Raw genomic sequence first — 22,393 nt, forward strand, 5'->3', positions numbered from 1 at the left:
CAAGAACACAAAAAAGCATTAACATCAAATAACTACTTAAAAAAAATTTCAAGGATGGAATATTTTTGTGAAAAAATGTTCTAGTTTTGAGTAATAACAGAAAAAAAACACAAGCTGCTGGAAGAATTTTTTTTTTTACCATGTGTCAAGAGCCGACATGGGCATTTCTGCCTGGGACCACATGCGACCCTTTGACTGTATTTATGTGGCCCTAATGAAGAGTAGAATATCTAAACAGCTAAAAATGTAATTTTGTTTTCCATATTGTATGAGCTCTTAATATAACTTTCTTTCCATCACATTTTGGCTTGACCTGTGGGAGCTGCACAGTCTGATATCTCTGGTGTCTTCTTCAGATGCAACATTGCCGTCATCCTCCTAACAGACCTGATTGTGGACCATGGAGTCAAAGTGGAGTGGACGTCCTACCTGCATCTTTTGCTGCATGCCATTTTCATCGGTTGGTGTTTCTAACTTGAGCTTCATCATCCAGACGTGTTTCTTTAACAAACGTTCTCTCTCTACCAAGGGTTTGATCACCAGCACCCGGAGGTGTACGAGCACTGCAAACGTCTCCTGCTGCACCTGCTGGTGATTCATGGAGCTAACGCTAACGTTCAGTCCGTGGCTATGGTGCTTCTGCGCAACAGAGAGTTCAACGAGCCCAGAGTGTTGACAGTGAAGCCCGTGACTCCACAGTTGAATCTGACAGGTGGGTTCTTTAAAACAGGGGTACTCAACCTTTTTTATTTTTTGCATTGCAGACTTGTTTAATGTTGTATTATATTCTTAGACAGACCTTCGGATAAAAACAGTAAAAATGAATCGTATAGAGTTTGTGTCTTACTTATTTTCACTTGTTTACAGGTTTATTTACTTATTTACTATAAACTTAACTATAACAAACACCTTTTGTGGAGGTAAAGTATATCACACCATCAGAGATTGAATGGATGAATTTAGCATTTGAAATTGTTTTATCTTTATTTTATTTTTTATTTAAATATTTTTTTTAAATCATCAAATTCCTTTTTTAAAATAATTAATAAAACAACTTTTTTATATTTTAAAAATTAACCTTTTTTTTTTAATACAAATTGTTATTCTAATTTAAAATATTCTTAATCAATGTTCTAAATTAAATATTTTTCTAGTTTTGTAGCCTCTAAAGTTTAATATAAATGTTGGTATCGTTGGGAACTATTTTAATTTTTTATTTTGTATTGAAACTAATGAAACCTTTCAATATAATAAATATTAAATTAAATTACAAGGTTTGGTGAACACTGCTAAAATTGCACGCACAAAGAAAACGTTTCAGAAACCTTAGTTGCCAGGTCTCTCGTTCCATAGCAAGTCACAGATTAAAGCAAGGATAACATATATTTCTGCTTCTGTGTTTTACAGGAATGCCGGAGGTTTTGCCTGAATGTCAACCGTCGCCGATGACTGACTCCGGTCTGAGTTCAAGTTCCACCTCCTCCAGTATCAGTCTCGGAGTTGGAGGAAGTGTTCTGTCTCATCTCTCCCCCTCACTTATCGGTGAAGTGGATGCTGCTGCAGAGCACCACGAGAAGGTCAAGTCCCTCATCGAGTTCATCACCTCCAGGTGAGAAGATCATCCCTGTAGTTAAAAAATGATTCCCACAGGATGTCTGACAAGGATATTTTATGGAAGTATATCATTCCACTCAGAATATTCAATGTTGAAATGTTTAATTTTTTATTGAATTATTGTGTTTTTTTAAACATTGATTTATTTTTTGATAATTAAATTAAATAATTTATATATTAAACGGTTTAATTTATTTTTATTAAATAATTTAATTAAAATGTATATATTTATATTGAATTAAAAGGCCACAAATGAAAAAAAAATTGACATTTAGAACAATTGAATCCGTTTTTGCAAAAAAATATCTTTTTAAAAACCATCCATGATAATATTCTTTTTTTAATGAAGAAAAACAAACCGTTTTACCTTTAAATATAAAAATGAATGAAACCAAATTTCAATGCGTTTAATAAACAACATTTAAAATAAATAAAAAATTGACAACATGGTGTTGAATGTTTAGGGATCTTCTTTAGCCTGGTGTGATTAAATATTGAAATTATTTTTGTCTTTGCTAATATCCGTTTGTTTTCTTTATTACAGGAAGCGGGGTCCACTTTGGAACCACGAGGATGTGTCGCCCAAAAACCCCAACATCAAGAGTGCCGAACAGCTCAGTGTTTTTGTTCGACATGTCATAACAGTCTTCAATCACTCTCAGACAGGTGTGTGTTTCGACAATCACAGTTAAGGTTGAATACTCGTCCTAATCCTGTGAAAATATGTCACTTTCATGCCTGTTCAGAGTTCCAGCTGGAGTCTTTACTGAGTGAAGTGGCTCTACAAACGGCCCTCTCGTGTTCCTCTCGACATTACGCCGGCCGCTCCTTCCAGCTCTTCAGAGCACTGAAGCAGCCGCTGACTCCCTCCACGTTGTCTGACATTCTCTCCAGGCTGGTCGAGACCGTCGGTGATCCAGGAGAGGAGGCTCAGGTTCGTATATGTGGACCAGATATTGTGTTTTATTGTTTGTTGCAATGCTTCTCTAAACTCTTTCTCCTCGACTCCCTCTGCAGGGTTTTGTTATAGAACTACTTTTAACTCTAGAGTCGGGCATCGACACACTTGCAGACTCACTCAAGAACTGTGACCTTCTCACCGCCTTAGTGCAGTAAGTCTCTTGTTTCTGGTTTTACCCTTACTATCAGACAACACACATGGCTTACAAATGGACTTTGTTTGCAGAACCTCTTCAGGTGACCACTTGTTTGGCCCCAAGCTCGCCACCAACAGGAAGAGCACGGGGCAGCTGAACCTCAGCGGCGGCGGTCTGTACAACTATGTGCACAACCGCAGCAACTCTCTGAGAGCCAGCTTGATTAGTGAAAGGAAACCGGACCGCCGTCGCAGCAACACTCTGGACATAGCCGACCGACTCTATGTTAGCCACGGGAACTTGGCCCGCACACGGAGCTTATCGTCGCTGGGCGGAGGGGCCGGTCAAGGAGGGGAACACAACCCTCCCGTGGATCCTTCCAATCTGATGGCCACAGTGTTTTGGATCGCCGCCTCATTGTTAGAGTCGGACTACGAGTTTGAGTATCTTCTTGCTCTGAGGCTTCTCAACAAGCTGATAGGCCAACTACCTCTGGACCGGGCAGACAGCAGGGAACATCTGGAGAGGGTCCAGGCCAAGCTGAAGTGGTACAGCTTCCCTGGTTTGTTGCAGCTCTTCCTGAAGGGCTTCACCTCTGCGTCCACTCAGGAGCTCACCATCCATCTGCTCAGTAAACTCATCAGTGTGTCCAGACTCACTCTGGTGGACCCCACACAATTAGCAGGTAAGACAGTAGTTACTCTATGATGAGTTTTTATGAATCATCTCTCAATTTTCCTCTTACCCTGGACTCGCGCCAAAAGCGATACAATACATATCTCCAAACATCCGCTTTCAAAGCTGCCACATTCTACTGTATCATCTCGTCCTCATTCATCAAAAATCAACACAGTTCTGTTAAATATCTATACAATATTGTGAAAAAATCATAGCGATATTTGAGTGTATGGATATTTTCTTACACCCATACTCAGTAGGACCTAAAGACAGAGAAAGTGGCCCATTGGTTCCTTTTCTAACTTGCAGAGTCCAACCAAAAGTGATTAGATGGATCGGCCAACTTCTCTTGTCGACTTTTGTAAATATAATTTTCTGTGACTGTCTAGTGTTAATAAAGTTGTAAAATGTACTTGCATTAAAACAATGAAATACCAAAGTCAAAGCACAAAAGCTTGCAAAATCTTGTATTTTACAAGAATAAGTTCATAACGTTAGGGTTTACTCATCGCAGAAGATATTTCGAGCGTGTATTGGTATTTTTTTCTAAACGTATCCTCTGTATGTGTTTCCACAGGTTTTCCTCTGAATATTCTGTGCCTCCTACCACATCTCATCCAGCACTTTGACAGCCCCACTCCCTTCTGCAAGGAGACGGCCGATAAGATCGCCAAAGTGTGCGCCGAAGAGAAGTCGGCCACTCTATCTAATCTGGCCCACATGATGAGCCTGTACAGCACACACAGTTACTCCCGCGACTGCACCAACTGGATTAATGTCGTCTGTCGCTACCTCCACGATGCCTTCTCTGAGATAACCTTGAACCTGGTCACGTATCTGGCAGAGGTAACAACTGTTGACTCCCTTGGAAAAACACACCTATTATTTATTACAATTATTATTTAATTAAGCGATTAATTCATTTGTATATTGAAAAGTTAAATTGTGGGTTTATTATCAAACTATATATGACAAAATGTGTTTATTAAGAAAATACATATATTTTATCAATATTCTTATTCAAATAATTCATATATATATTCTTTTTTTAAATTATTTGTAGCCTTTTAAATTAAATATAAGATGTTATAATATTATAATTTTATATTCCATTAGTGTCACCAGCCAAAATCATAATAGTACAGCGCTACTTAATCAAATTTTCAGCCAATCATGCAACATGCAGATGGTCACGTGACGGCATACAAGTCCTAATTTTTATAATGAAATTAAAAAGCTACACAAAAAATATGGTAACTGAACATTTTTTGGGAGAAATAATTTTTTTTAATATTCTCATTTCTTAATTTAATTATTTAAAAAAAGAATCCAGCCTTTCAATTTACAAAGTATTACAAAAAATGTTCAACTAAAAATAAGTATAATAATAATAATAATAAATAAAGATATTTTCCGATTCATTGTTGACAGTTGCACACTGATTAAAGGTATCACTAGTTTGGAAGGTAGAGATTACAAATGTTAATACTTAACAAATAACATCCACACATTTGAGAGAGTGAAATGTAGTAGTCTGTTGTCAACAGCATAAACGCTGGAATTATGAGAAAAGGTATTGAAATATTGTCTTGGAAAAATGTAAAAAATCAGACCTATATTGCAACTTTTAGTCTCACAGTAGGCAACATGTATCCACTACATTTTGTCTGGCCCTGGTTGCATTTAACACTTTTGTGATTAAGCTCCTCTTAAATGTGTTATAGTTGCTGGAGAAGGGACTTCCTGGGATGCAACAGTCCTTGTTGCAGATCATCCACAGTCTTCTGAGTCATATTGACTTGTCAGCTGCTCCTGTCAAGCAGTTCAACCTGGATATCATGAAAATCATCGGCAAATACGTCCAGGTCTGTCCTCCCATGTCTCAGTAGTTTTCTTGTTCCAGATGAACCTCAAAAGGAGGATGAAGTCGTGTTATTTTTTTATTTTGAATTGACCTCTATGACTGATGTTTCATTCAGAGCCCTCATTGGAAGGAAGCCCAAAACATTCTGAAACTGGTGGTCTCTCGCTCAGCAAGTCTAGTCGTTCCAGACGACGTGCAGCGGACGTACAGTTTAGAGTCGTGCGGGTCTCCTGAGATCGCCTTCACCCGTATATTCAACAACGCCTCCAAAGAACTTCCCGGGAAAACCCTGGACTTTCATTTTGACATCTCAGAGGTCAGATTGTTAATTGTATCTAATTCAGTCATTCTCTTCTCATGTAGGTAAATTTGTTCCCCAATTATTTATTTAAATAAAGACCATCTCCAATCAAAGAAAGGTTTCATCAATCCAAAAACATTTCCTATTAAAGAAAAAGTTGCTTCAATAAAAAAATAAACTTCAATCAGAAAAACGTTACAAATTAAAATAACGTTTTCAATTAAATGAATGCAAAAATAAAGACTTAAGGATCATTTCTTTATCAATTATTCAATTGAACAACATTTTCATTAAATAAAAAAATCCTTTAATCCAAAACATTGAATTGAAAATTCAAAACTTTTATTGAAGTAATATTCAGCCATATTAAAAAACTTGATTCACCCACAAATAAATTTGCCATAATAAAATGTTTCTTAATTTAACTTTTTTTTTTAAAGACTTGGATGCCAAAAATATAGTTCAATCCCAAGAAAAAGTATTTGAACACTTTTTTTTATTGAAAATATATTTTAAAACTAACTTTTTATGTTTATGCCAAATAATGGGTTGGACAGTTGTGTCTTAATTATTAAATTCGAAGCTTTTTTGATTGAAAACATTTTTCTTAATTGAAGCAACTTTTTATTTTGTTAAAGCAACTTTAAGAATCTATAATAAAGAAACAAATCTACCAACATACATTCTTGCTAAAAACATTTTGCTTCTATAGACGCCAATCATTGGCCATAAATATGGCGATCAGCGGACGGCGGCGGGGCGCAATGGGAAGCCGCAGGTGATCGCTGTGACAAGAAGTACATCCTCCACATCATCGGGGTCCAACTCTAACGGGCTGGTCCCTGTCAGCTGGAAGAGACCTCAACTTTCCCAGGTAAACAACATATGACGTCTACAATCATGTTGATATCCTCTGTAACTCCTTGTTTGTTTATGTGTTTACAGAGAAGAACTAGAGAGCGGCTCATGAACGTTCTGTCTCTCTGTGGTCCAGAGTCTGGCATACCAAAGAACCCATCCGTAAGACTAAAACAAATACTTTATAAAAATGTAATGTCCTGTTTTATGAGCAGCTTTTGTCTCAGCAGGTGATTTTCTCACCCACCGAGGAGCTGGACTCTGGTGACCAGCAGACCAGTCTGATACCCACTGTGGAAGAAGTGGTCAGGGAGGAGGAAGTGCTGGGAGAAGACACAGGAAGTGAGCAGCAGTTTGGCGTTTTCAAGGACTTTGACTTCCTGGACGTGGAGTTGGAAGATGCAGAGGTGAGAACAGCTCATACAGCCTTGTGGGAATGGTTCATTAAAACTTTTTTAGGAAGAACCTGGTTTCTGCTTTTTTTTGTATTTTTTTCTTCTCCATTTATGAGGGGAAAAGTCACAATTTCAACGGATGATGCCTCTTAATTTATATTGACAACATTTAGTAAATGTTTATAAATGGGATTTTAGCTTTCAAATATTTGATTATTTGATTATTCTACTTTAATCGGGCAGAACAGTTTTAAGGTAGTTAAAGAACAATCACAAGTACATAAAAGGAAAACCAGTTCAATGTATTGGTATGTCATAATTCCTTTCAAGTAGTTTTCATTCACGACTCGCTTAAAAAAATGGCTTTAAGACATTTATAAGCATAAATTAAAGAAAGAAGTAAGCATGTATATTTTAATAGAATTTAAATACTTGCAGTGTAGGAGATTCGTAGCATGTATTAGTGTTATATTTTTGAATTATTTGAGTCTTTTTGTCCACCGTTTGTCCTTGTACCCATCTGGAGGGTAAACTGTTAAACTTCTTCATCTGTTAGACGAAGCATGATTTAGTGATACGGAACTAGATGTTTATCATAATAAAAAAAAAATGGATGATTCAAGTCATCAGATTTAAATTTTAAAAAAGGCTTAAAGGTTAAACCAGACGTATCGGCTCCGACTGGGTTCAATGTGACAGCTGACCTTTCCTAATATGCTCTTGACGAAATAAGAGCATGGTCTGATCCGTCCTAACTCCTCTTCTGTCAGATGTCTGTCTTGAGCACTAACAACTGTGTTCTTGTGTTTTTCTCTTGCCCACCAGGAGTTACAGGTAAGTCGTGATTTGTATGACCCTCAGGCTTCTTCACACCAGGGATTAAAATGGATAAGATTTGTTCAAAAAGAGGATCAGAATTAGGACAAAATGTTATTTGCTGCAAAGGAAGTAATAACCAAGATTTGGTCCAAACCTCCTACACTTGAAGTGAAGCAGTGGACTAACACTGTTGAAACCATGAATACATTGGAGAGACTCGTTCTTTTAAATATATTCAATATTATTTTATGATTATTAGGAAATTCCTCTACTCACTCTAATATACATGGTGTGAGACATCTAGAAAATGTTAACTGTGGTTGTGAAGTCTTGATGTAAGTGTAATTCTTTAAGTGTAATTCAGAGCATGATGTAAATCAACTCATGCAACTTGAATTTGAAGATCATCCCATTTTTCAGTGGTGTGTTTCTGTGATTTACTTATATCGAAGTGTTGTTGGCGTTTTGGTGTTTGTTTAATTTTTGTTTTGTGTAAAGTACATCTTGAAAAAGACTCTGACTGCAGTTCTCTCGCTTGTCCTGCAGGGGGAGAGCATGGACAACTTCAACTGGGGCGTGCGGCGCCGCTCCCTGGAGAGCATGGACAAAGGGGACACGCCGTCTCTGCAGGAGTGTCAGTTCACCGGCAGCACGCCGAGTCTCAACCTCACCAACCACGAGGACACGGACGAATCATCTGAGGAGGAGGTACTGAGCGCTAGCCAGATTCTCACCCGCTCTGGCCTTGTAAGTCTCACTTCAGTCAGTCTCACCATGCTCCTGCCTCTGCCCACTGGCATGGTGTGTGTGTTCGAACCTGCAAGCTGCCAGTTTGAACAGGGGCTGGGGGCTTTGTTTTCTTGCCTGGTGGTCGTCCTCCCCTTCAGTCACCTTTTGGCCACTAGATCATTGGTATGGAAGTATATCAGCCATCAGCATATTTAACATTTGAATTTAATATATCAAATGTTGAGATTTTCTTTCAAATCAAGAACAGTTTTTTCTTTAAAAAAAAGTTATATTAGAATTGTTGTATTTAATGACATTTTTTTTACCTCATAGTTTGATATTCTCAATCCATAAAAATTATTGGTTTAATAGTGCCACCAGATAATACTGAATTCAAAAGGCTTCAAATTAAAAAATATAGAATTTAGAAAAAAAAAAAAATATATATTTAATCAAACTTTGTAAAAATATATTAATTAAATTCTAAATTCTTAAGTTCTTTAAAACAATTATTCAAAATAAATCGATCAACCTTTGACGTGAACTGAAAACCTAATTTCCCGAAGGAGATCTCCAGAGGCATTAATAAAGTCTATCTAATGTTAAGATTATTGCGTTCAATGATTTAATAAAAAACTAATTCAACCTTTTTAACATTTAATTCAATTATTAAAATATATATATTTAATTCTTAAAAAACATTTCAATTAATTAAAAAAAAATTAAAGTTTCAACATTTGAAATGTTAAATTCAACTATTTCATATTCTGACGTCACTGAATATACTTCCATAATAGCAAACCTTTGTTTAAGATTTTAGTATATAGTCTATAAAAAAAACATTTTGGTTGTATTATTTTGCAGTTTCTCCTACTTGTTTTCTTCCTGCTGCTTGGCCCTTCAGCTTGCATCTTAAAATCCTCCCTTTGCTTTCGTTCCTGAAAATATTTTTAGGATGTTGATAGAAACTAGTACGCTGTTATTTCTCACTGATGACCGTGAGACCCTTTAAATAAAAAGCAATTGAAATGTTGAATCATCAAATTGTATTACCCGCACAGCACAAATCCCTAAAAAACATTTGAATGTACGTCTTTCCTGTATTAAAATGTCATTATTACTTTAAAGCCCATGGGCTGAATCAGGCCGGCCAAGTCTTTTATGTGGCCTGGCAGATGGTTCAAAGGAAATTATATTCATCTTGATATTGTGAACTATAAAGATGCAGTATTTATTGCAGTGATTATTCAAGATAGAATGAGAACAGATTTTTCTTGTTCCTCAACTGTACAGTGAAGTCCAAAAACAGTAAAATCATATTGAACGTTAGAAACTTGGAAAGATTCTTGCCTCTCCTGTGATTGAGTTTGACGTCACTGCTTGTAACTATGCAGTTACTATTAATCATTTAAAGATCATGATGATTAAATATTGCCCGAGTGCACTTGATGATTCTGAACGCCAAATAACTGTTCGTCTCAATCTGACCCTTTGACCCCTTTCAATTGAGTTATCATCACTTCCTCAACTTCATGGTTTAAATCAAAAGAGTTTTTGAGGAAAAAGCAAAACCAACGAGTTGATACTATTGACAAATTGCTCATATTTTTGCAGGTATTGCTCACAAAATCCTCTGCGTCACTGCACTGTTTAAATGTTTGGTTTTTGTTCATTCAGTCACAAATACCACACCGACTTTAGACCCCAAAGTGACGCCAACATTAAGATGTGTGTAGGAACAAAGAAATATCGATTTCTCACACAAAAAAATGATTCTTCTTTGTAGTTGCATAAAATATAAATTAAGTTCTACTGTCCAGAATTATTTTCCTCACCCTTGCTTTACTGCCAGAGGTCGTCTTCCTGTAACGATGACAAAGCAAATATATTTAACTGGAAATGATCATCCATTTGAGTCTTTTGAATTAAGTATTGATTTTAGACTGAATTAAACTGTTAAAGACTCACAGAGAATAATAGTTTTTTTTAATTGTTTCTTCCTTTTCTGCTTCCTATCTCAATTTTGAAAGTGCACGGTGAGCGAATGAGCTTTTGCCTTTTGTTATTCCTTGTTATTGTGATGCATCATTACAAATGTGTTGGGATCAAAATTATTTGTGACAATTGAACTTGCTGGCTAAACTAACTTCTCGTTCAAAAATAACCTAAAAAACCTCTAAATCCTTATATGCCTATCTATGTCCCCGACATAAGAAATTGTTCAGAAAAAATGGAACAAGTCTGTTTTTTATGATGGTTGAGAAGCTCAAAAGCTACTGTGCTACACAGACAGAACTATGGAGGTATTTGGAGGTTTTAACTGTGTCTTCTTAGGCAAGGAGGACAAAGAAAATGAGCAGCATTTGCAACAGTCATATGGACAAACATTTCTGTCTGTAACTCTAAAAACTTACCAATTAGTCTAAAGATTCTCCCAACTCTTAGGCAATGTTACAATTTTTTTAACAAAATATGTCCACATATCAGCTTTAGAAGCTACTGGAGTTGACTGTATCCTCTCATCCTCAGTCATTGTAAGAATCTTGCAGGATTACTGTTCCTTTAGCTGCGGAGGTTGCTATGACTGCTGCCATCCAGTGGCCAGAAGTTAAATCGCATCACAAAAATAAATAGTAACTTTTGCATGTTAATTGTAAATAAAACATCTAATGCTGTTGAGCAGTTTAAAAAGTATCGCAATATATTTTTAGTGTATTGACATTTTCTTACAACCCTAGTGTCTTCATTTTAAAAGACAACTAGATGTCACTCCCAGTTTGAAAATAATGTCAGGTTTCATTGATTTATTAGATCAGAGTCAAAGATTATAAATCAGAGAGTGACGTCTAATCTAATCCAAACTTTAAATACATTAAATGTTCTCAATAATCGGACTCCTAAATGACTAATTGATTCTCTGTGCTCCAGTTGAACAGTGACTCGGCGACCGACGACACGGCCTCCAACCATGTGGACTCCCTGCAACAGTCTCAAGAGTCCTCCAGCAGTGCCCTCACAGAGGAGGCCACTGTTCTTCCTGCTGGGGACAGTGCTCACTTGGAGATGAGCCACTCAGACAGCGCCAGCAGCCAGCTGCCTGAGGTGCGATCGATCGGGAGCAGTGATAAATTGTGGTGCTCGGGTGCTTTCTAGCTTCTCTCCATTCACCTGCCTCTGCTGCGCTTTCTCTCGCTTGTTTCGGTGGTGTTTCTGTGTTCCAGGGAGAGTTTATTTTATGGGGGGTGGTGGTGTTTGTTCTGTGAGTCACTGACGTCTTCCCACACTTGCCTTTACTGCCTTGGCTCACTTCTCTCAAACTGGCGACTCGCTCTTGTTGTGGGTGCTGAGGGGCTTGCGCTGGCTTCCTTTCAAAATAGTTCCTTGGCGCTGGGCTTGTGATTTTTTTTTGGGGGGGGATAGAAATCAAATGCCCACCTCAGGTCAGCTGATACTGCTCCACTACAATAACACACCCACTGACCGCTTCAACTAAATCCTGCGTTTAAAAAACTTGACATGGACACCAGCAGCAGATGCATGTGTGAGTATGAGTCGACTGGTGTTATAGTCCTTTTTAAGCTAAGATTTAACCCTTAACCTCTTAAAGTATACTATAATAACCTTTCCTGCACTGTTGAGGGTAAACTTTCCTTTTCACCTCTGAGTTAAGATTATTTTTCCAACCTATTACAACCATTTCTTTTAAGTAATATTAAGTTTCTTTTAGTGATCGTCTCTGATTAAGAGAAAAATCGGTTCCTATCACAGCTCCTCTGACATTACTTTAAAATAGTACAGTATATAAATACTGTATGTATATACAGTATATATTTAATGCATGATATTTTTTTACTCTCTGTAAAGGTGAGCATTTTATTAAGACGTTTATTTAATGATCAAAATTTAAAAAACTAAATTTTTGCCTGTAGCTCGGACAAATTCTGCCCCTAACAGATGTTTTGTTTTTTTCCCAAATAGAATCATTTTAATTTAGTGACCTTTTAAAGATGTTTAAGATAAGGAACAGATTATTTGTGTCTATTATTATACTAAGACTTCCAAAAACGGGCAAACTTGTGTTTGTGAAATGTTTACGAAGAGGAAGATAATCAAACTAAATCGACAACATCATCAAAAAGTTTTGTTTATATACATTATGCTCGGCCTGCGATTAACATTGTTATACTATTTCGACCCTTTGTATGACACCAACGTTTTATAACAATGAGCAATTGTGCTATTGGCCTATTTTATTCTGATGTTTTTTATGCATAAATCATAATTTGAAAATAACATATAGACGTAATTAAAATGTATTCAAATAATCCATACCATATCCATGTAGAATACACCTTTTCCCCTGTTTTGTATTTTTCAAACTTTTCCAGCTTATTTTTTTTGTATATAAGTTGATGGCTCACAGTCGGTGATGTCTTGATGCTTCATGAAACAGTTGATGAGGCATCATGTACCATGATCATGAAAGACCACTAGATGTCACTCTCTGCTTTATAATCATTGACTCTGATCTACTAATTGAATGAAACCTGACATATTTTTTTAACAGAGAGTGACATCTAGTGGTCTTTCTAAATAAAGACACTGTATCATGATACCTCATCAACTGTTTCGTGAAGCCTCACCCACACATCAATATTCACAGTATAAAATGTGGCAATAAGATAAAATATCCCTTTATTCTTCAGTTCAAAAAAGAAAAGATTAAACCTACAAAAGAATGAAAGAATGAAAGAAAATAACAACTTGATAAAAACAATTGTGTATTTATAAATATAAATATAACAACAATAAACTACCTAAGAACAGTGGGGGGTTAAACATGTAAGTGCTTTTTTTTATTATTTATTATGTTAAAAAAAAATAATGAAAAAAAACAATAAAACAACACAATAATAAAAATTATTATTATTTTTTTTATTTCCTTCCTTTTTCTATCCCAATTCTGCTCTCCAATGCAGCTGTCCTGTCACTCACACTAACATCTGTCCTCATTTGAACTTGACAAGGTAAGTCGGGGCTGTAGCCTTGAAAAAGTCATTTTTTAAATTTTTTTTTTAGGGTAATGAATTCAAAAGGGGCATTCCTACGTGTGTAAACTTTCTCACAACTCACCATCGCCACTGCTTTCAAGATCAGTCCAAGGACATCTCTGACATCACAGCCCGGGCTCTTAGTGTAATGAGCTGGAGATAAAACCATCAATACTCTTACTCATTCTCTGCAGAAGCACTTCTAAAAGCTTTCTGTAATATAGCTGCTGTCTTCGTGATGTACTGGCCGGCTGCCACAGCCCTTTTTCCTCCTGAATACATTACATTTCAAACTAAAAACAATATTCAAATCGGTCAACTTTTCCTTTTCAAATGTACTGATGCACCTTTAGGTTGTTGAATCATCAAAATATGAATGAATCTATGAACGTTCTTAAACGGCTTCACTGTGGATTTTATCAGTTCCTGTGATGGACTTTGAGTCGTGCCTCACACTCGAGCGTCCGGGCTCATGCGTGTTCCTTATGCAGTCCTGCTGATTCAGCATGTTTCAGCACTTTTATGGGCGCCGAGGTCAAATTTGAGATGACACCTCCGTGATGGATTGAAATGGGTCTCGTGTTTATTGATTTGGTTTCTTTTTCTTTAATTTCTCCTGAGAGACGTTTTCCTGACAGTCTTGCATTAAGAGCAATCTCTCGTTGTAGCAGGCTCTTATGTTAAATTCCCTCTTGTGTAATTGAAGCTAATATGTTTCTCTTAAGTAGCCGCTCACGTTGACCACTTTAATAGAAACACCAGTTTTCTTTTAAAAGAGAAGAAGTTCTGCTGGGCTGGTTATGATTCTTCTCTTTTTGTTTGTTTTTGCTGCAGGAGGTTGTGGGTACGACCGCAGCGGACGACCTGAGCAGCAGTGTGAGTGAGGATACGGGGTTCTGCAGTGCCCCTCCTCTTCCCTGTGACCCCCAAGAACTCTGCGACCCACCGGACTCGCAGGATTTTCAGGAATCCCCAGAGCCCCCAAACTCTCATGAAGACCAGGACCCGGCCCACCCTCCTCCGCCCGCCATAGACTCACCACCGGGGTCCCGCTCTGAGGAAGAATCCCACTTGCCGCTGGCGCTACCCTTGCCCATTTTAAACGAACCGGATTTTGATCCGGATCCGGACCCCGACCCCGACCCTGACCTGGAACCGGACCCTGATCTGGACCCTGACAGCACTTGTGGCTCAGTCTGGGAGGAAGATGTCACGCAGGCGCTGAAGGAGCTGGACGAACGCTGCGAGGAGGAGGAGGCCGACTACTCTGGCATGTCCAGGTGAGTTCCTCAACACTTCTGAAGGTATTTATTTAAAAAGATACCAGTGACGCAGTTAGAAAGAGATATTTCGGAAGGTACAAGTTTCAAAATAGAGGCCAAGGGGCCAAATCCGGCCTTTCAAGTGTCATGTGGCCCGTAGGAGGAGATAAATGTGTTTATTTATTAACCTTAGCCATTTAAAAGTTTTTTTATGTTCATTTAAAATTATAATCATGTGGCAATCTTCTAGCATTTTTTATTTTTATAAATAACTTTTTTTTAACTACCTAATTATGGCACTTCCAGCACTCCATAGTTTTATAGTATCGCTTTGGTAGATTTGATAAAGTGATGAAATCATTTGCTTTCATTGATATAAACAAAAACGTATTCATAAAATATTAATGCGCAGACAAATGTGTATTTGTATACGAGTTTAAATGTTAAATATTATAAACAAACGGTCACAAATACCATTTACTAATGTGTTCTTGAACCCATTGAAGTGTCCTTTGGCACAAGAAAACAAATCTTAATAACCCCTAAGAATCTTTCAAAACTTAAAATGAAAGTAGATTAATGTTGATGTTGGTGTTCAGATAAGATAAGGAACAGACATTATGGATGTCAACAATAACAGTGAAACTGTTGATGAATAAATGTGTGTTTGGCGAAGGAGAACAAACTCGATAATTAAGATATTTTGAGCCTCAAAGTAGAAAGGTCAACATTTATATTAGACTCATACTTACTATTAGGTAAATATACATTTGTTTTGGCCCAGAACTTTGACTTCTAAGGGATTTTAGCCCCTTGTGTGAGTTTGACACAGTCGGTCTAGGGTGAAGCAGAGAATACGGCCAGGGTGGAGACATGTTTCTTGGGTGATCTGTCACAGAAGAGCAGGAGCTACAGTTAAAGGTTTAGAGACTTGGACACATAGACAAGAAGAGTTAGAAGAGTCAGAGTTGAAGATGCTCTGATATTTGGGGAAGTGACTATGAGGGTCATGTGGATGAGTTTGGAGACAAAGTTACTGATGACAAACAACACATTTCTTCATTTGTTTTCTTTATAATTGAAGCAAAACTTCCATTGTATCTCAGAATGATCTATTACATTGTTAATGCAACCACTTTATGATGTCTTTTGTCTTAAAACCGATGTGTCCCCTCATGGTTGTTGGTGCAATATTGCTGTTGCCATGTTTGTGGTCGGGCTACATCTTTGTTTCATGGAATTGCTTTTGATATTCAACGGACAACTGTAAAGTTATTTCCCATGTCAGATGAAGACTGATTATGATGGTTAAGCTTTCTTCTGGCATTTCTCCCAGATGTGATGGGACAGTGAAGGTTGGTCACAATTTTCTGGCTCGAGTCCATTGAAGCGAACGTCCTCCGCAAGGTGGGAGAGCTCAGACCAGTGGATGAAGGCTGAGAAATGATTTATGCACATTTTAAACAGATCCAATCAAGATTATAGACATTGAAATGTTGCAGATCGGTTTTTTTGTCACTGATATTTCCTCTATAGAATATTTACTTCATATTTGTTTGATTTTTTTTTTTGTAGGATTACTTATGTAGGAATAATATTATATTAAATATATAATATTATATATATATATATATATATATATATATATATATATATTTGTAGTATTTTAACTTGTGTTGAAGAATTTACAAAAAAACATAAAAGCTTTTCATAATGAGATTGCTCCGTCAGGGGAAAAAAAGAATCAGTTGTTTCAGGAGACCTCATCAACACATCACTCTTTTCTTGTTGTTGTTGATGTCCCTGTCTTTGTTGATATTAATAAAGTTCTTTCTGTGTTTATAATGTCGTTGTTGCTATCAGGTTTGCGAAATTAAAACCTCAACACAATCAGTACTCTCCACTTAAAAGATAATGTTGTTGTTGTTGTTACCGTCAGTTTTGCGATGCTACAATCGGATCCCTCTTAAAACATACGTTTTTATGTTGTTGTTGTTGTTGCTGTCAGTTTTGCGACGCTGAAGCCTCAACACAATCGGATCCCACTTAAAACATACGTTTTTATGTTGTTGTTGTTGTTGCTAGCAGTTTTGCGACGCTGAAGCCTCAACACAATCGGATCCCTCTTAAAACATACGTTTTTATGTTGTTGTTGCTGTCAGTTTTGCGACGCTGAAGCCTCAACACAATCGGATCCCTCTTAAAACATAAGTTTTTATGTTGTTGTTGTTGTTGCTGCTGTCAGTTTTGCGGTGCTGAAGCCTCAACACAATCAGACGCCTCTTAAAACATACGTTTTTATGTTGTTGTTGCTGCTGTCAGTTTTGCGGTGCTGAAGCCTCAACAGTCGGTTCTCTCCGCTCATAAAAGCTTGGATCACCGTCGCAGGTCTATAACTCAACGAGACAGGATTTACGCGCGAGCACACGAGACCAACGTTCCTCTAAAATGATTGCAAATGTCGAGAGACCCCGGCGTTAAGCTTTGATGCGAGTAAAAGATGAAAGAGTTCTCCCGCCTGCCCGTCACTGTGGCTGTGAGGCGACTGTGCACGGAGCTCTCTGCAGCAGTCCTGTGTGGGATGGGAGTGGGTAAAGCTGCCAGCTACTGCTGCTATGTCATACTGCAGGAGAGGGGAGCGGGTCTGGGAAGGAGACGCACTAGTTGGGGTGAGAATGAGGACAGAGACCGTGTCCGCTGCAGGCTTCAGATACTTGTATTCCGTCTGCTTCTTCCGGCTGTTCGGTCCGACAGGCCTGTGAGTATCTGTGAGGAGAAGGCAGAAGGATAATTGCATGATGCTATATGCTAATGCTTGTGTGCTGTTATTGTGCCAGAGCGCTGCAGTGCTATAAATACTGCAGCCTGTTTATCTGCAGAGAAGATGTTGTTTACATGAAGCTAGAGCTAACATGTTTGTTTACGTTCCTCGTCCTTGACTCGAGTTAGAAAACACTGACGCTCACTGGTTTGTCTTGGTGTGTTCCAGCCAAGATGAAGGTGACACCAGCTGCTTCCCTGAGATCCAGGCCTCTCCGCCCCCTTCACCCTTCCTCTCTGCCATCCTGGCCGCATTCCAGCCCGTCGCCTATGACAACGAGGAGGACGCCTGGCGTTGCCACGTCAACCAGATGTTGTCGGACACGGACGGCTCCTCGGCTGTTTACACATTCCACGTGTTCTCCCGACTCTTCCAGGTATCTTGAATTGATTTTATTTTGAACTACAATATGTTACTATTTGTAATGACAAAAGAAATACAAATTAAAAGACGACATAACAAATAATAAAACACAATAGTTCTAGAAATAAGTTTTCATAAAAATAATAATAATATATAAGCACTTAAATCAAAACATAACATATATACATGTATATATACACTACTTCAATCAATCTATATAGGCATAAGGAGGGCATCCATACATACATATCCAGTTAAAAGTAAATATAATATAACCCATTATTGCATAATATAATACTATACTAAGCAGATCTAAAAATAAATGCATAATATTAAAAACACCCATATCGATACATAAAATGTATACACTACATGAATATCAATGAACCATAATTCCAAAAAGAAACTTATATCCTTAAATATAATGGAGACATAAAACCTAAATATAATATAATTAAGTAAGTTTGAAATGGTTATTTCTAGAGCGCCTTTCTAGACCAATATAGTAAGTAAGTAAGTAATCTTTATTTATAGTTATTTTCCAGACAAGGGTCACAAAGCGCTTAAACAATCAAAACAATATTCAATAAAGTATATACTTTAAAGATCAAGATAAAACTGAGAACACAACAGGAGTTCCAGAAAATCAAGGAAAAGCCTGAACAAATAAAAACATCTTAAGATGTTTCTTGAAGGAGTCAGTAGACTCCATCAAGCATATATATATATATATATATTATATATATTGTACTATATATATATATATATATATATATATAGTACAATATTCCATAAAAACATCTTATATAATGCTATATATGCATCTATATACATTCATAATATACACTTACTGAGATATAACTGTCAACACTTTTCCATAGATTTATTTCTCGTCACACATGTTCTTCCATATAGTTTTTTGGAGATATATTTGTACCTTTTTTGAAACATATTCTCACTTTTGTATTATTTCTTACTCCTGACTGCTTCTCAAAGTCACTCTTTCCGTCTGTGTGTTGCAGAGTATTCAGAGGAAGTTCGGCTTCATAACGCACTCGTCCGTCTCCTTCCTCGGCGAGAGGCTGCAGCGGATGGGCAACCAGTTCCTCAGCTCTCTGGAGGTCATGACCTCTCGCTCGCAGTGTCCGACCGTGCTGCTGGACGCAGAGACGGTGAGAAGACGCTTCATCTCTCTCCATGAATATGGATGTCATCTGACTCATGACTTGTCTGGACGCTACAGTTGGTGTCGTGTGGGCTTCTGGAGACTCTGAAGTTCAGCGTGCTGGAGCTGCAGGAGCATCTGGACACTTACAACGCCAAGAGAGAAGCAGCCGAGATCGTAAGTCGGACCATATCGTCCTGATCAGTCGTTTGGAGCTCGTGCTCTCCTGACTTCAGGCGTGCTTTTATGGAAGTATATCAATGCCATCAGAATATTGAATTGATTTCAAATGTTGAAAGTTATTGAAATGTGTGGGTTTTTTTTAAGCATTTATTTTTTCTTTGAACAATTTAATTAAATTATTTATATATTGAAAGTTTATTGTTGTTTTTTTTCAATTGAATTAAAAAGATTTTTAAAAAGAATAAGACAATTGTACACCTAGATTTTGATATTCTAATTCCAATAATTATAAAAATAAATGTTCTAAATTTCTTTTTTTTTCACTCAGTATCAAAATGTTGCTATTATGAGCAAGCGATGAGTTCTAATTGAAATTCACACCAAGAGGTAAAATGTTTTGTTTTTCTGACATCTTACTGTTGATTTGAAGTGCAGCATGATGATTTCAAGCCAATGCTTCTACATGGTCACATGATCATCTGCTCTTCACATGATTGGCTGAAAGTTTGATCAAGTAGCTTGGTACTCTTTTGTTATTGTCTCGTGACACTATTATTATAACATTTTTACATTGAATTCAAAAGGCTACGATTCTACAATTCTTATTTTAGAAAGTGAATGAAATAAGATTATTCATTATTATTATAATGTTTATGTATTATCATTATTAATGTGTAAAACATGGTAATAATTAAATTGGGAAATATTTGATTTTTTGAAAGTTTCAACATTAGAAAGGTTAAATTCCATCATGGAGTATTCTGATGACACTGATCTACTCCTTGTTTAAATGTGCCGTCGCTGCACTTCCTGCTGCCGTGTCACGTTTTAAACGGTCAAACGAACAGATGAAATTCATCTTCTTGTGATCACGCCGTGCTTTACTTGCCACATCTTTTCGCCACAAGGGATAAAAATAACCCTCTGTGCTCCTAAATCAGTTAGAGAAGACGGGGAAGAGGAGTTGAGAGTGCCGGTGGGAGGCGAGCGGGGGGAGGGGAGTTAAGAGATGAGATTGCAGAGTGTTCTGGGATGCAGGGGCGCTAATTGAATGAGACAGCAACCGTCCCTGGAGGCTGGAGCGCCGCTCTGTTGCCTCGAACAGACCCTTAATTTACGTTAGACACTCATTGCATTTTCTCTGTGACGCACGCGAACGTGAGTCCATGCATGGGAGGAAGGAACTCATGAGATTCTTTACTTCTCTTCAGTGGCTGGAAAACTGCAGGAAGACGTTCGGGGACAAACAGAGCAGCCCTCGACTGGACACTCAGACAGAGGTGAGAGGTCATCATGGAAGAAATGTTGGTTCAGTGGCTCTAAATGTACAAAACCAGAACCAAATCACCCATGAAAAAGTGTCTCATTAAGATTTGCATTTATTTTAGTGTTCTAATGAATGTGTTTGTATTAGAATGTTAAATGAACACATTAATCTCATTGTACATTTAAATGAAGTGATTTTGAGCTAGATTTCTTTAATTTTTTATTGGATAGATGGATGGATGGATAGATGGATGGGTAAAATGTATTGATCCCTCTGGATCAACTACTAATAATCACACTTCACCTGAAAGAAGGAAGTTCATCTTATCTAAAGCATTAAAGCTGACGACAGAATCATTGTTTTAATTCAACTGGTCCAAAAACAAGCTACAAGCGTCACTTCCTCTTTGTTCATAACTGTTCCACCACTTCTCTCTGCCTTCGCTCACATGCTCTTCTTCATCTACTGTCGATTCGGGTTCGGACTTGTTCTAATTCATATTGAGTTTTTACTCTGATGTGCGACGGGAACAAAACCTCTTTGCACTTCAGGTCACTTTGTCATGTTCACTAATTCTTGGTCTTTCTCTCCTTTTTTTGTTGTTTTTATGACCTGCTCACCTTTCTGCTTAGCAAATGGGAAATCTGGCAGTAAGTGGTTCTTATATTCTAGACCATCTCATACAAAGCCCCTACTCCCCCAACCTCTTTAAATCTGGCTCTGCCCTGATTGGCTGTCACTCTCCCCCCTTCCTCCTCCATCACCCAATCATGACGTAACTTTGTAAGTATATCAGTGCCATCACAATATTGAAGCGTTGAATTTCATTATTATTATTATTTTTTTTAAGCATTTCACATTTTTTGGGATGATTGAATTTAACCATTTCTACATTAAGGTTGGATTTTTTTTCCCAAATTTAATGTTTAAAAATACGAAAATACAATATTTCCCAATTTTATTTTATTTTTTTACACATAGTTTGATATTCTGATTCCAATAAATCAAATCTATTTTAAAATGCTTTTTTTTTAAATTGAAATTGTTTTAATTCGTACCCATTTAAATTAAATATATTTAAGCCAATTATTCCCACATTTATATATTGAATTTAAAAGGCTACCAGTTAAGAAAATAATGAATGTAGAACATTTATTTTTGAATTATCGAAGTAAGAATATCAAACTCTATTTGTAAAAAATATATATTTAGAAATGAATTCATTTTGAAAATATTAAATTTTTATTTATTAATTTTTTCAACATTTCATCATAGAAAACTATCAAATGATTCAAGAATATAATAATACTTGCAACAACATTCCAAAGTTTCAACATGTGAAACTTCAACATTCAATATTGCACTGATAAACTTCCGTACACCTTCTTGCTCTGCCTTGTAATCATCACCTCACGCGCTGCTGAAAATATGTCACGGTCAGAATCCAGCGCAGAATAAAACATGCATGTCTGTGATTCACCTGCTCATTGTCTCCGGGTTATTGATCTCATGTGTTCATTAGCCTCATCCGTGCGTCAATCACTCTGATGGCTGGTCACATGGTCCCGTAAGCAGTCGCAGCTTGACGTATAGTTCTTTAATCTTCACCACTAATTCTCCCGGTGATAGACTCTAACGTGTACGAGCCAGGTACTCTGACCCGGGCGGCGTTAACCCTCTCACCCGCACCCACGTCTTTAACCCGGGGAAGATCCATGCGTCTAATCATGCGGCCATGAGAGAGTCTTCAGTGCTGAGGTCGCCTCGCTCACAAATCACCTGTGTCTCTGCAGGAGCTGGAGTTGTGTCGCCGCCTCTACAAGTTGCACTTCCAGCTGCTGCTGCTGTTCCAGGCGTACTGTAAGCTCATCAGCAGAGTGGACACCATGAAGAGGGAGGCGGAGGTGAGACAGTCATTAGATGTAC

The 22,393-nt window shown here is 37.4% G+C and overlaps 1 protein-coding gene across 10 annotated transcripts in view; it reads left to right on the forward strand.

Moving 5' to 3' along the window:
• Positions 1–22,393, forward strand: part of fryl (furry homolog, like) — a 75,500-nt gene that overhangs the window by 49,088 nt on the left and 4,019 nt on the right. For 5 of the 10 annotated variants that reach the window (XM_087785273.1, XM_087785266.1, XM_087785270.1 and 2 more), the window contains 22 exons: positions 357–460; positions 530–712; positions 1,408–1,609; positions 2,159–2,280; positions 2,361–2,548; positions 2,632–2,726; positions 2,801–3,396; positions 3,967–4,235; positions 5,114–5,254; positions 5,369–5,569; positions 6,267–6,428; positions 6,500–6,574; positions 6,640–6,819; positions 8,173–8,373; positions 11,284–11,457; positions 14,241–14,686; positions 17,658–17,865; positions 18,875–19,024; positions 19,096–19,194; positions 20,412–20,480; positions 21,100–21,117; positions 22,261–22,371. In XM_087785273.1, coding sequence (XP_087641399.1) covers positions 357–460; positions 530–712; positions 1,408–1,609; positions 2,159–2,280; positions 2,361–2,548; positions 2,632–2,726; positions 2,801–3,396; positions 3,967–4,235; positions 5,114–5,254; positions 5,369–5,569; positions 6,267–6,428; positions 6,500–6,574; positions 6,640–6,819; positions 8,173–8,373; positions 11,284–11,457; positions 14,241–14,686; positions 17,658–17,865; positions 18,875–19,024; positions 19,096–19,194; positions 20,412–20,480; positions 21,100–21,117; positions 22,261–22,371 — 3,994 coding nt within the window. The remainder of the gene's footprint in view (positions 1–356; positions 461–529; positions 713–1,407; positions 1,610–2,158; positions 2,281–2,360; positions 2,549–2,631; positions 2,727–2,800; positions 3,397–3,966; positions 4,236–5,113; positions 5,255–5,368; positions 5,570–6,266; positions 6,429–6,499; positions 6,575–6,639; positions 6,820–8,172; positions 8,374–11,283; positions 11,458–14,240; positions 14,687–17,657; positions 17,866–18,874; positions 19,025–19,095; positions 19,195–20,411; positions 20,481–21,099; positions 21,118–22,260; positions 22,372–22,393) is intronic. The other 5 variants (XM_087785267.1, XM_087785274.1, XM_087785269.1 and 2 more) reach the window with 4 other exon arrangements.

This window comes from Callionymus lyra, chromosome 2 (genome assembly GCF_982586985.1).
Source record: "Callionymus lyra chromosome 2, fCalLyr1.hap1.1, whole genome shotgun sequence".
NCBI lineage: Eukaryota > Metazoa > Chordata > Actinopteri > Syngnathiformes > Callionymidae > Callionymus > Callionymus lyra.